Here is a 13,425-nt window from a genome sequence, read left to right as displayed (position 1 = left end):
TCATAGGACAAAGACCTACTGTTTAACCACTCCATGTAAACTTTGAAAAGAGTGAGCTTCTACAGTTTTATCAGAAGTATGTCATCTTTCCCCCATGTTCCAGCCCCACTCTACATTGCATCAGAAAACACTTTTGTGCAGTGTTGGCTCTGACATTGTTATCAGAGGCGAGTCACCTTTCCCCCTGTGTCACAGCCCACTCTACATTGCATCATCTGGACTACAGTATATGATAGGGAGAAGTATATATATATATATATATATATATAAATATATATATATATATATATATATTTATTGTCTCTTTTTCTTGCAACTTTTGTGAATACAACCACAGTAAAGAAAGCAACAGCAAGAAAGCAAGAGAGGCAAACTGTGCGGGAGGAAGCTACATTGATGTTTAGGCTTGTGGGTACAACAGAAACACCTCTGTGACATTTGAAGCTTCGATTTCACGGACTTTGTTCATGTTAATAGTTGTCAAGTCTGGTAGCTGTAGTTGTCCCGTCCCCTTGTCACCAATCGCACCGCATACATTCTTAGTGTTAGATCAGGGTGCGTCCTTTGCTGAAGGAAGAAAGGGCCAGCTAAACACATGGCCGGCATCCCCCCCAGCTCTGTCACAAGGTCACAAATTGGAAGATAATCTAGATCTGACGTGATGGTCCGTGTCTGGAAGGCTGATTACTGAATCCTTTTTGAGCAGTCCCGAGTCCTGGCTTGGCCTCATTTGAGGCAAGGCAGCAGGTGGGAATGCCCCCACGGACATCTGGTGTGGAAGAGCCATCCTAGGCGGGATGGCGGCCCGGAAGCCTGAGGGTCCCGAGAGATTCTGAGGGGGTCCAATGGAAGTAGAGGAGACTCTTGTGGACTGGGGTGGGCTAGGGGCGGCTGCCTGCACCCCTTCTTGGGGCAGAGATGGCTGGGAGGCTGACAAGGCTCTGGCATCCTGGCTGATTGTGCTCCTGGAGATGGCCACTCGGTGAGTAGGGCTGGGGACGTGCTGTTGTGCCAGGGAGAGTTGGGACGCCGATGGGGCCCCCATGGGGCTGCAGCTGTACTGGAATGTTCGACCAGCCGTGGCCAAGGGACTCTGGATGGGGGTCCCAGCAAGGGCTGAGGCCAAAGCTCCGGCAGTGTACTGGGAACCTGGAGGGGGTTGAGTCCCAGGACTGGAGAGACTTTGGACAACCTGGAAGCGCCGCACCATGCGAGGGGACTGGAGAGCTCCGTGGCTTGTCAGTGGGTTGGCCATCTGGGGGCAAAAGCTCATGGCCACGGCCTGTTGGAGCGTGGCAATGGCAGAGCTTGTTGGGGGCTGGCTAGAGGAAGGAAACGTGGTCCCATGGGTGGAGAGAGTGGCTGACATAGCCCGAGGTCTCTGAAAGTCCACTAACTTCACCATCTCTCTGTCATACTTCACAATCTCCTGGATCAACTCGTTCTCATGGTTGTTGAAGACTCCAGAATTCAGGTCGTGCTGGACTTTGTGCATCAGGATGGAGTTCTTCTTGCCTGAAAATGGGAGAAGTAGTGGACAGAGTTAAATTTTATGAATGTTTTTCCCTACTTTTCCACTGCATGGTACCTACTTGGCTCTGCTTATTTGCATTTTCATTAGGCAAATCTGTTAGCCGGTCCTATCAAACTTACAACTTCATTCTCGTAAAAGTGTGCAGTGATGTTTTGAACAAGTTCAAACACTCCTTGGATTGGTGACAGACAAAAGAATCCAGATAGAGCCAGATGGAACAGCAAGGAACTCTACTGATCTGTTTGAACTTACGCGCGGAACTATGTGCATTCCCAAACAACAACATGCAAATACACAATAAGTAAACAATGCTTAACTTTTGTTGTAGTTACCAAAGCCAGTGGTTCCCGTTAGAGATGGTGTTTTGCGATATCAGTGGTTACATTTGTGGAGTGTTGTTTCCTACCCTCCTCCAAACGTTACACAGTTTCTGCAGTGCTCAGCCCAGAGTAGCATCAACAGAGGTGCTATTCACCCTATTTCATTTCAGTGAAGCATCACAATAATTATGAAGCTGTAATTTTCAGGTAAATACACTTTGAAACAAAATTCTGAGAAATATTTCTACAATCTGTACCAGAATTTGCCACCTCTGAGGCATTTATTTTGAAGGTAGACTGCTAATGTATTGTAGATTCTAAGTAAAGAGCTAAAAACAGTAAACACTAGTTACACCAGAATATGCTTTTACGGCTATACTCCTTCTTTAAATACAAATCAAAGAGATGTATCTATTTACATTAAGTATAACACACAACCTACCCCTAATTCTAAACCTAACCCCCAACTATCGTAATTAAAATGTTAATCATGTTGGTATCTGTAAATCATCTACCCTGGACCATCAAAAAAAAAAAAAACATGTGACCAATTACTATGAATTTAAATGTGGTTTTCCTTGAGGGTGTTCTGTTTAAAGATAAATTTACTCAAATTTAGTCCCAGCCAGCAGACTACCTGTTTTTACTGATGCAAATTCCTCTTCAGTCCCACAAGGACAAATTTGCAGCAGGTGCCCCACCCAGTGCAACAGGAGATGGGGCCATTTTATTCCACTTCTGCTGAGTCATTGTACTGCTAACACTAACATGAGAGTGTGTGGCCACAGCTTGCCCACTGCTTCCACCTCCTGCAGAGTAGAATTTGATGTGCCTCTCACTCTCTCTCTAGACTCCCGACATCCCCTTACTCCTCTCAAAAATAAAACTGCAGGGGGTTCCTGCCCCTCCCCATCCATCTCCCTGTCTTTCTAAATTAAACAAAGCAACAGTGGGTGGAACTTTCTGGAACATGTAAAGTGCAGTTTGCTTTAAAAATATCAGTGTGCAAATGTTTGAACTTTGCTTTGGTCAATTGTATTATTATTATTATTATTATAAAACGTGACCTTAAAGGCATAGCATCTTAGGACTATCATGCCCATTGCCAAGTAAGGGATTAATCCCCAGGCATTTGGCTGTTGGGCACTGGGATCTCTAAAGTGATGGGGCACTCTCCACTACCACTGAGATGAGTAGGAAAGGCATTTGCGATCCAGAAGTTAATGCAGCATGAGTACATCTTCAGTCATGTTCTAGTGGCATTATTCCATCATTACCATGTGTTCCCAAACTTTCAATGCGATTCATCTTGCGTCAATCCTTTTTTTGTTGTTGTTTTTTCCCCTCATATGTTTGCTAACACTTCCAGCAGCAGATTCCCTCCTGATGTCAAATATCCAAATATTGCAGGAGGAGCTGCAGCAGTGTCTTGAATCCCAAGTCATCTCTTCGCTGAACGGATCATGTATGGAATGTGGCTGCCATGGCAACAGCGGCCCTCTGTGCGGGCCCTGTGTAAACAGCTGAGGCGGTCATGTGACTGGGAGTGACATCAGCTGCACGCTGACCTTGAGAGAAGAGCGGAATATGTAGCAAAAAAGAAGAGGAGGGGGCTTAGCAAATGACATGTTTACATACTGCTGTCACCTCATTTCCATTCAAGGAATAGGTGAATGGCAAAGGAAAATGAATGGAACTCCAGCAAAGACGTAAAGCAAACGCAGTCTTCGTGTTATCATTAAATGACCAACTTTGTCATCTTTAGCACGCAAGTCGAAGCGTAGATACACCATATGACGCAAGGTTTGCAGACACCTTCTTGTCTGAAATTACTTTCTAAATCAAGAGTAGTAAAATAGATGGTACAGTATAATACATTCCAATCAACTAAAACATCAAAATGGCCTCTACATTCATTGTCCAATGTCATTGTCCACAGACTATATAGGTGCACAGTGTAGTTCTACAATTACAGACTTTAGTTCACCCGTTGCTCTGCATACTTATTCAGAGGTCAGCATCTTATATGCCACAAAAGAGCAGGGGTTATTTGAGTAGTGGATCATTATCAGCGCTCCAGTCCCACTGAGGTGGTGGTGGTGTGTTAGTGTGTGTTGCTCTGGTTCAAGTGGATCAGACACAGCAGTGCTGCTGGATTTTTTTACACACCTCTCCTCAATGTCACAGCTGGATTAAGAACTGCTCACTCATAGCACACTATGGGCAGCATCCTTTGACCTCTGATGAATGACTAACACAAACAGTAACAGATCACCTCTCTCACACACACACTCTCTTTCTCTTTCTCTTTCTCTCTCACTCTCTTTCTCTCTCTCTCTCCCACACACACACACACACATGCCGATATATAGAGATTTCAAACTATTCTTACCTATGCGGTCCAGTCTGTCAATGGCCACCGTCTCAAAGGCTCTCCTCATCATTGGATACTCCTCCAGAACTTCATTAAAGTTGTCCACAGAGAGTGAGTAGAGGCGGCAATAAGTGTCTGCTCTAACACTGGCCGTGCGCCTCCCTCGGGTCAGGAGACAAATCTCTATAAAACCAGAAAGACAGAGACAGAGGGACACATGATTCTACTGAGTTTACAGCAACAGAATGGTTGCATGGATACCATGAGTAAAATAGGATTTACCTGTAATGAAGAAGCGAATTGCTTTGCAGACACACACATGTCTAAATGAAACACTCTATCCTCTGGGTAATATTTAAAGGAACACTAGGTAGTATTTCTACCTTAAAATATCATCTTTAAAATGACTGTGTGCTTCACTGCCCTGTAATAGGAAGAAAACAGCATCTACTGTTGTCTCAGCACTGCTGAAACTGCACTATGTAACTTTAGGGGAGGGTAAAACACCACACCCAGCTCCCCCTGGATTTCAAGACAGTGCAGTTTAAATGAATTACACTCTACAACAGTAGAGGGAGGCTAGGAGTCAGTGTAATGAATGTTTCATGATGTGAAGAATATATTTTTAGATATTTATATAATTTTATATTTTTATACTGGTCCCCTCCCGCCTTGCGCCCGATGATTCCAGGTAGGCTCTGGACCCACCGCGACCCTGACTTGGATAAGCAGTTACAGATAATGAATGAATGAATGAATTTTTATACTGTTAAAGTATATATGTACATTGTTTATAATACTTGTATATCTCTCCTGTCATTAAGCAGAGAGCCATTCCGAGTTCTGCAGCCCAAAAATAACATTAAAGGGAGAGTTTTCCAACATCATAAGATGGCAGAACATATATCACTTTGATCACACTCTCTAGTAATTAAAAAGATCTTAACAACTTTTGATGATCTTAATGTTAATAGGCTCAAAGGAAGTTCTCAGGATGCCCTTACACTGCCATAGAACAGCCAGCCCTGTTTTTCCCCAGCACGTTAATGAATGCATCTCATTATCATCAGCACCAGAGTATGGCCAAACCTGCAGGGTTTAAAATCCCACACACTTCTGGAAATAATGTTGCTTTGATCTAACCAGTTTCTTGCTTTATTTAGAATTAACTGTTATTTAGGTCCTCTGAACTATACCTTATTATAGTTAAATATACTTTGCCAGACTATTACATACCCTTCTTATATGTACAAAAAAAAAAATCTATGTAGGGAATCATAAAGGACCTGTGGGTAAAGAAGAATGAAAAACAGAGTCTAAAGGTACCAAAATGTACAGATATGTCAAGCCAAAGTAGTATAATAATAATAATAATAATAATAATAATAATAATAATAATAATAATAATAATATCTAGAGTAGGTGGCACGGGAGCACAGCAGGTAGTGTCACAGTCGCACAGCTCCAGGGACCTGGAGGTTGTGGGTTCAAGTCCTGCTTCGGGTGAATGTCTGTGAAGAGTGTGGTGTGTTCTCCCCGTGTCTGTGTGGGTTTCCTCTGGGTGCTCCGGTTTCCTCCCACAGTCCAAAAATACACATTGGTAGGTGGATTGGCAACTTAAAAGTGTCCATAGGTGTGTGTTCCTTTGTCTAACAAAAGTTATAGTTCAAATGAACTATTCTATTCCAATTACATTCCAAATAGGAGGTATCTTGGACTGATGGTGTTAGCAGGCTTACTTCTGAGCTTCTTCAAGATAGCTGACACTTATTTCTGGAAAAAGTAGTAAGTATCAGAGTCTAGGGTAATGTAATTAATTTTTCCTTTTGTGACAGTTTGTTGAGCTGCTAATGAGCAATGAGGATTCAGAAGGGAGGAGTGATAATGTGGAGAGGTGTGTAAAGAAGTCACACCTCTCCACATAGACATTGGTTCTGAAACAAATGTGGTTTTCTTTATGTGAAAAATAGCAAACGAACTGCAACAATAAAAAACAGCACTTAAATACTTTTATACTTTTTTATTATCTTGCTACCCTACAAAGACAAGGATCTGATTTGCTTCTGGGTTTTTCTTCTGTTATTACTTTCAGTTAGCATTTATTAAAATTCTCTTTCTTTTTTTTCCGACTTCACTCTTCAATGCAAAAATCATACAACGGAGAAGGCTGGAGGCTCTCAAATATTCAGGAATGGCCCTGCTGCCTCAGTTCCTCTGTTCTCCATGAGAGGAGGCGAGGTCAGGGAGGCGATACACTGTGCTGAGAAGAGTCAGCTCAATTATCACACAGTCAAGAGGATGCTGTACAAGTGGGATCCACACCGCTGGAGATGTGGCTGCACTTCAAAGTGACTGCTGGCACATTTCACAGTCACTGAAGTTGATGTTGTTGCTGCAGGACAAAATCTTTGGAGGATATAATGTCTTCTGTGGACACAAGTTGTTAAACTGAATAAATATTTGTTTATGGATCATGTCTGTGTCTTAATTAGTGCAACTTTCTTGGAAGGGTATGTATGCTCTGATGCCATAATCTTATTAAGTCTTAGAAGTCAAGATTGATTATGGTTATTATGATATTCTACGGCAAGGAAATTACATAATTGTGTATTTAATTAAATAGGAATACATTACATTAACATTTACATCCTGTATCCAAGGAAGGAATACAGTCTGCCATTAGTCATCTTTGACGGTTCTGGAAGAAAATCATTGAAAGATAAAGGTTGGAGCGCTATTATCTGAGGCCGGAAAGAGCTACACCATCCTTTCGCCGTTGCTGGAATGTAAAATTTCTTCAGTGCACAGCAATGTACAAAGTCCATATCCTTTAATTTGTTTAATTTCAGGTCAAAACAGCCATTAAGCCTGGCCACACTAAAGCCCAGATATCAACATCTCTAAACCTCAACTACATACAGATTCTACAGAAACCCCTTCGGCAATTTACCTGTAATATCAGCTTAAAGGCTGTGTGCCATCAAAACCTATTAAAGCTAAACAAAGCCATACACTAAAAGATCAATATCCAGAACAGGTGCTTCATGTTGCTACAAAGCCCTTCATTCTTTAGAAAAAAATAAGAAGGATTGCCTGTGGGAATATTAACATATGACCTTGAACATCTGCATGAGAATGTGTGTGTGTGAAGCTTTCTCACTAAAATTTGTTTCTTCTATCCATGTAAATATTGGCTATCCTAATATTTGCTTATTTAAAATTCATATCTCACCACACCCAGAAATCTTAATGTTTCAGCCCGAGTGGCCATTGGAGATCAATAGCTTTAGTGAATATATTCAAAAATATTAATATAAATCAAAAATATAAATTGGGAGAAACAGTGCATTGCCAATGTAGATAGCTGTACCAATTATATAAGCAGCATTTAGTTTTTACAGTAATACTACTTCACATCAATTGTGGTTAGGTCACAGTGTAAAAAAAAAAAATTCAAAAACATTCATTCATTAATTGTCTGTAAGCGATTATCCAGTTCAGGGTTGCGGTGGGTCCAGAGCCTATCCAGAATCATTGGGCGCAGGCGGGAATACACCCTGGAGGGGGCGCCAGTCCTTCACAGTGTGACACACACTCACACATTCACTCATATAATCACACCTACGGACACTTTGAGCCACCAATCCACCTACCAATTTGTGTTTTTGGACTGTGGGAGAAAACCGGAGCACCCGGAGGATACACAGGGGACACATGGAGAACTCCTCATAGTCAGACAGTCACCCAGAGTGGGACTTGAACCCACAACCCCAGGATCCTGGAGTAGTGTGACTGCGACACTACCTGCTGCACTACCAATATTTACACGTTAATTTATGTTATGTTATGATGTTATGACGTACTTGGTCATCTAGAAGGAAAATTTATAATCATGTTTGGCTGCTTCTCATTCGTCTAAGTCAAATAACACCTATCAATACTCTTAAATATTCGCAGCTATTGCAATATGAAAATCGCATGGACAGGCCATTTCAGTGTTCAAACAGAAAGTGAGACCATCAGATTGTTTTGTTTTCAGGATAGGAGCCATGGAAAATTAGGCAGGCATTCTGATTAAGTCTTACCCATTCATGCATTGTAAAGGTTGGCTACCTAATGCTCTAATGGGTTTTAGAATAGGGGGAATCTCCACAGCTGACATAACAAATTGCTCTGTTATGGACATCTGGCTGGACTAATTAGGTGTTATTAATTGGCCTTGTGTGCTCAGTATCTGTGCCATTGCTTTGGTATTCCTAGCTTGGCACATACTCAACTGTAGTGAACTCCTGCCCTTTCACATACTCTCCCCTAAACACTCTGGAAAGGGGGCTTTGGCTATTTTCTGGATCAACAGCACCCAGACCCTTCAAAGGAGCTTCAAGGACAACCCTTAAAATGGGACACAGCTCGCTGGAGGGGGAGTCAGAGGAGTTGTGTGGAAATGTCAGCATTGTTTCCCACCCCCCACCTCTTTTTCATTAATAGTGTTCTGTAGTTTCCATGATTCAAGTGTGACTGTCCAAACATTCATGTCTTTGAAATTTGAAGTCTCACTGAGCCTGGAACGTGCTGAACATTAAAAATACCTAATACCCACCGCAGACATTTTTAATGTTACCTTAAACTAATCACTAGCTAGTTCAACAAATTGATCTAGCCTTTTTATTAAACCTAATTAAAACTATTAAACCTAAAGCATTATATATATATTATATATATATATATATATATATATATATATATATATATATATATATATATATAATGTTGAGCAGCACATGTTGAGCTGTGTGTGAGAGCAAGAAAAAGGGAAGGAGAGAGAGCAGCAGATGGCATTATGGCTTCCATGATGCACTGGTGCCCTCTCATTTATTCAGGGGCTTTTGATGTATTTACAGTTGTTTGCATAGGTAATGTTGTATTTGTAACAGAAAAAAGATTTGTGAGCCAGATTTAAATATAAATTGTGAATACATGACCGGGCATATGAAACTTCGCTGAGAACCCTGCTTTAGAGACTATTTCAGCACTATTTAAGCAAAAGGACCAATAGTTACTGGCTGTATTGTTCATCTGTGCCAGAGTATAAAAAATCTAGACTTTACCTCCAAAGTAAGATCCGTCAGATAATTTCATGCCTATGCTGCCTTTGGTAAGGACGCTCACAACCCCATGCTGGATGAAGTACATCTTCTTGCCGATGGTTCCCTCCCGGACGATGTAGTCTCCTGGCTGGAAGACCTCAAAGCGGAGTTTGGTCAACATGGCAGTCACAAAGTTGGGATCAGCGTTGGCGAACAGCGGCATGGAGGCCACCAGCTTGCGGCAGTTGAAGTTGACAATTTCCTGAAAGAGAATAAAGTTGAAGACTGTAAACCCAAATAAGTTAGCAGAACTCAAAAACTTAAGGCAAAATTTAAGGCCTTAATATTTGTAGGTTTGTTAACTCAAAATCAGAAGTATGCACATAACCATATACTTTAAGTATCTACTACATCAGTTAATGCTTGAAATAACTCAAAAATATGTATTTCTGTTACTCAATTGAAGACTAATAAATCATCTGTTTTAAGTATTTTAACTAAATATTTAATGTTGTCTAAACTTATGTAAGAATTCTTCTAATTTATACATAAATTTGCCACCGCACCACCTGCTGTGTCCCCACATAAAATACATTAATAGCAGTGAACCCTAAATAAACCACAAACAGAACCTTGCTGAAAACAAAACTATGCAGTTTCACAAGTCCAAAATGTAGATTATATTTTAGATATTTTGTTAAATTGAATGTAATTTTGGAATATATTTTAAGTTAGAATCCAGTCCAGTTAACTACTTTGAACATTTGGGTGTAGCGTAGAAAAAAGAGATCTGTTTACAGCTGTTGTTAATGGCTGTTTTGATGTTATGTATTACATATTTGTCCTCTACTATTTGTATTTTTTGCTGTTTTGCCCTTTTGTGTTTTCCATTGTCATGTCTTTTTATGTTCTGCATGAAAACTAAGATTTAGCTCAGGGTCATTGTCCACATGCTGCTTGTCAGTAAGCGTTGTCACACCACTGAAGAGTAAATGCAATGGAAATCCTGCTTCCTCAGTGTTTTTTTGTTTTGTTTTGTTTTTTATACTTTACAAATACAATATGACACGAATGTATATTATATGAATATATAGCCAATATCTGTTGCCGACTTCAGTTAACAGTTTCTTGTGCATCCTGACACTTACACACGTGCATGCCCCACACAGATACACACATAAACAAATACAGCCAAAAGAAAATGCAGTTTTGCAAAAACTATATGTTTAGAACATTTAATCATACTACTACAACAATACAACAGTAAAAGGTAGCACTGCCAGAGTAGACATAGGAATACAGGGTTTCAGAGCACACACTCTTAGACACATTAATAGCAGCAGGAACGTTATCATTGGATCAAAAAGCTCATTTATAGCAGTTAGACCTGATTATGTGGATGAAGAATATAGAACTGTACCTCTCTCAGTGGCTCGTTGAGCTCTTCCAGAATACTCTCCTCATCAAACATCTTGCCTTGGTATCTGTGCTCATAATAATCATGGATCTTTTGTCGGAAATCTGCTGGAAGTTTGTGAAAGGACATGTACTGCTCCACTTGCTTGTACTAAAGAGAACAAAGAGAAGAAGACAGACAACATGAAGGTTATTCAGCTTTACATTCTGTACAAGCTTCATTTTCATTGGGCATGTCACTCCTTAATGTCAGAGTGACAGCTTGTCATTTTCCATCTCCCATCTTCACTTCAACGAGAACACTGCAAAAATGATACCAAGGGAAATTCCAGTCAACAGGTCTCATATTTCTTATTAGGAGATAGTTGATATTATAAGATTAATCAACTTCTTTCCAGAAATTTGCAGATGCAAAGAACCTCAACGGCTTGACATACACACATACATTCATTAACTCAGTCACTCACTCATTTACCTTATTAACCCCCCCAGTTATACATAACTCACTCCTTATTGTACTCACAGTACTTACTCACATGCATACTCACACACATACATACTCTGTCATTATATATATATAAAATATACACACACATTATTATATATTTATATAATATTATAATATGGCGTCTCCTCTAGGGTGTGTTCCCTCCTTGTGCCCAGTGAATCTGGGTAGGCTTCAGACCCAAGGTGACCCTGCATTGGATAAGTGGTTACAGCAATGAATGAATGAATGAATGAATGAATTAAATGCATAAATAAATAATTAATGAATAAACTCAGTTTCATACATTTACGGACTGCACCAAATGGGGGGGGGGGTGTTCCTGAGCTTTTTATACATTTTTAGACATTTCACCTAAAGAATGATCAATTGTTTCATAATTAATAGAAAATTTTCCAAGTACTAATGTGTGTTTACTACATGTCAGCGTCTTGCTAGAGAAAACTAGCAAAGAGAAAACTGTAACTACAAGAGCAGTGTAATAATCCGGGTATTCTTACAACAACCTCATAATGATTTAAGGCATTTTCACTTAACAACATATCATCATTAAAAAAGGCAAGGCCGATTTCCTGCATGGGCTTTTTGTTTCTATTTCAGGAGGCATCAGAGAGGGTTATTTCTGGTGGATGTGGTAGACACTGAAGCATGTGAGATTCTGACGTTGGCAAAAGCAGAGGAAAGTAAATGAAGAAAGCGTTTTTCTATTTCTGTTCTCCTGCTAAATACTTAACCACCAACCATTCGCTGGTGCACTACGACTATATTCCACTGACAAAGACCTACTACATCACACCCCACTATAAACAGTGGAACAGGACACCGGTCCACATGAAGTGTTTCTGAAGAATGAATTAAACATAGCTCTTGTTCACTTGACATTATTGTTTTGCTTCGTATTGTTTTATTCAAAGTATTATTGCAGCTGAATGAATTTAAAGGAACAATCAGTCATTTTCTCCAGTGATGCTTCTAACACCAATTATACTGGAAGAATCAAGGATTCTGTAATAAACTGATTTCAATCATAAACATGGCCATTCCTGTCTCACCATTTGAGAACAAACTACGATACTTTATCATTGTTTGAAAACTGGCCAATGGAAAGCCTTTTTACACTTGTGTGATGGATCATTCTCAGGGTTGCAGTGATATTGACAATTAGTGGATCTGACACAGCAGTGGTGTTGGAGTATTTAAACACTGTGCCCACTTACTAGCCACTGTATTAGATACAGCTACCTTGTTGGTCCATCTTGTAGATGGCTTTTGGTTAGTGGATTATTATCATTCCTGCAGTAACACTGAGATTTTTAAAGAACAAAGCACATCTATATAGAAATGGAGAGTGAGTTTACAAATAAAAAGGCTATTTTGATGTTATTCCTGATCAGTTTATTTATAGCTATAGATATAGACACAGCACAAGTCCTGAGCCTGGGAAAGTATGTCCTTATATAAGTAGGTTTCTCTCTCCATCTCTCTAGCTGTGGAATGAAGATGTGTGTGCATTAATAAGCTACACTCTGTCACACACACACACACAGACACACAGAGCACTCACACACACTGAGGTCAGAGGTCAATCCCTCAAAGCCTGACAAAAGTCCACTCACTCCTCCACAGGAGCGTGTGCTCACACACACCCCCACACACTCGCGCACACACACACACACACACAGAAGTGCTGCTGTGTGTCAGAGACGCCTACTATAAAGAGCTAAGCTTCTGCTCTTGATTTCTTCCTTCAAGGTAAACAGAAGATTGACTATTTCTGATGGAGCATTATATCAGCTGTGCAACAAACACTGCTTTCTATCAAGCGCTCTATGGGGTTCAATGGGCATCAGAAAAAGACTGAATTCTGAACACATTAAGGTTCCAAGGTATGTTCTAATATTTCGGGACAACAAGGGGGATTCTGACCAAGACCAAGGCTAATTTTATAATAAAACTATTGTTTAATTCCATAATGAATGGAACAACAGAAATTATCCAAAGTAATGTTACTATTAGGTGTTTCAGTACGTTTCAAAGTGTGGTTGTGTAATGTATATTTGAAATTCAAAATTCGAACATTCTCACACTTTTTTGGCCTTTCATGGAAATTGTTGATTAATATCAATTCTAATATGACAATTAACAGGTATTAGCAGGTAGTGTCGAGATCACACAGCCCCAGGGACCTG

The 13,425-nt window shown here is 40.2% G+C and overlaps 1 protein-coding gene across 1 annotated transcript in view; it reads right to left on the bottom strand.

Annotated features, from left to right (window-relative positions):
- Positions 1–369: 369 nt before the first annotated feature.
- The window catches only part of hcn2b (hyperpolarization activated cyclic nucleotide-gated potassium channel 2b), a 54,534-nt gene continuing 41,478 nt past the window's right edge, over positions 370–13,425 (bottom strand). The window contains exons 5-8 of the mRNA XM_066647650.1: positions 10,736–10,882; positions 9,337–9,577; positions 4,247–4,411; positions 370–1,515 (exon numbers count right to left, since the gene is read on the bottom strand). Of these exons, the coding sequence (XP_066503747.1) occupies positions 629–1,515; positions 4,247–4,411; positions 9,337–9,577; positions 10,736–10,882 (1,440 nt within the window). The 3' untranslated portion in view covers positions 370–628. The remainder of the gene's footprint in view (positions 1,516–4,246; positions 4,412–9,336; positions 9,578–10,735; positions 10,883–13,425) is intronic.

Source organism: Hoplias malabaricus, chromosome 16, assembly GCF_029633855.1.
Source record: "Hoplias malabaricus isolate fHopMal1 chromosome 16, fHopMal1.hap1, whole genome shotgun sequence".
NCBI classification, from domain to species: Eukaryota; Metazoa; Chordata; class Actinopteri; order Characiformes; family Erythrinidae; genus Hoplias; species Hoplias malabaricus.
The sequence above is the reverse complement of the archived record's forward strand: the minus strand, read 5'-3'. Positions and strand labels throughout refer to the sequence as shown.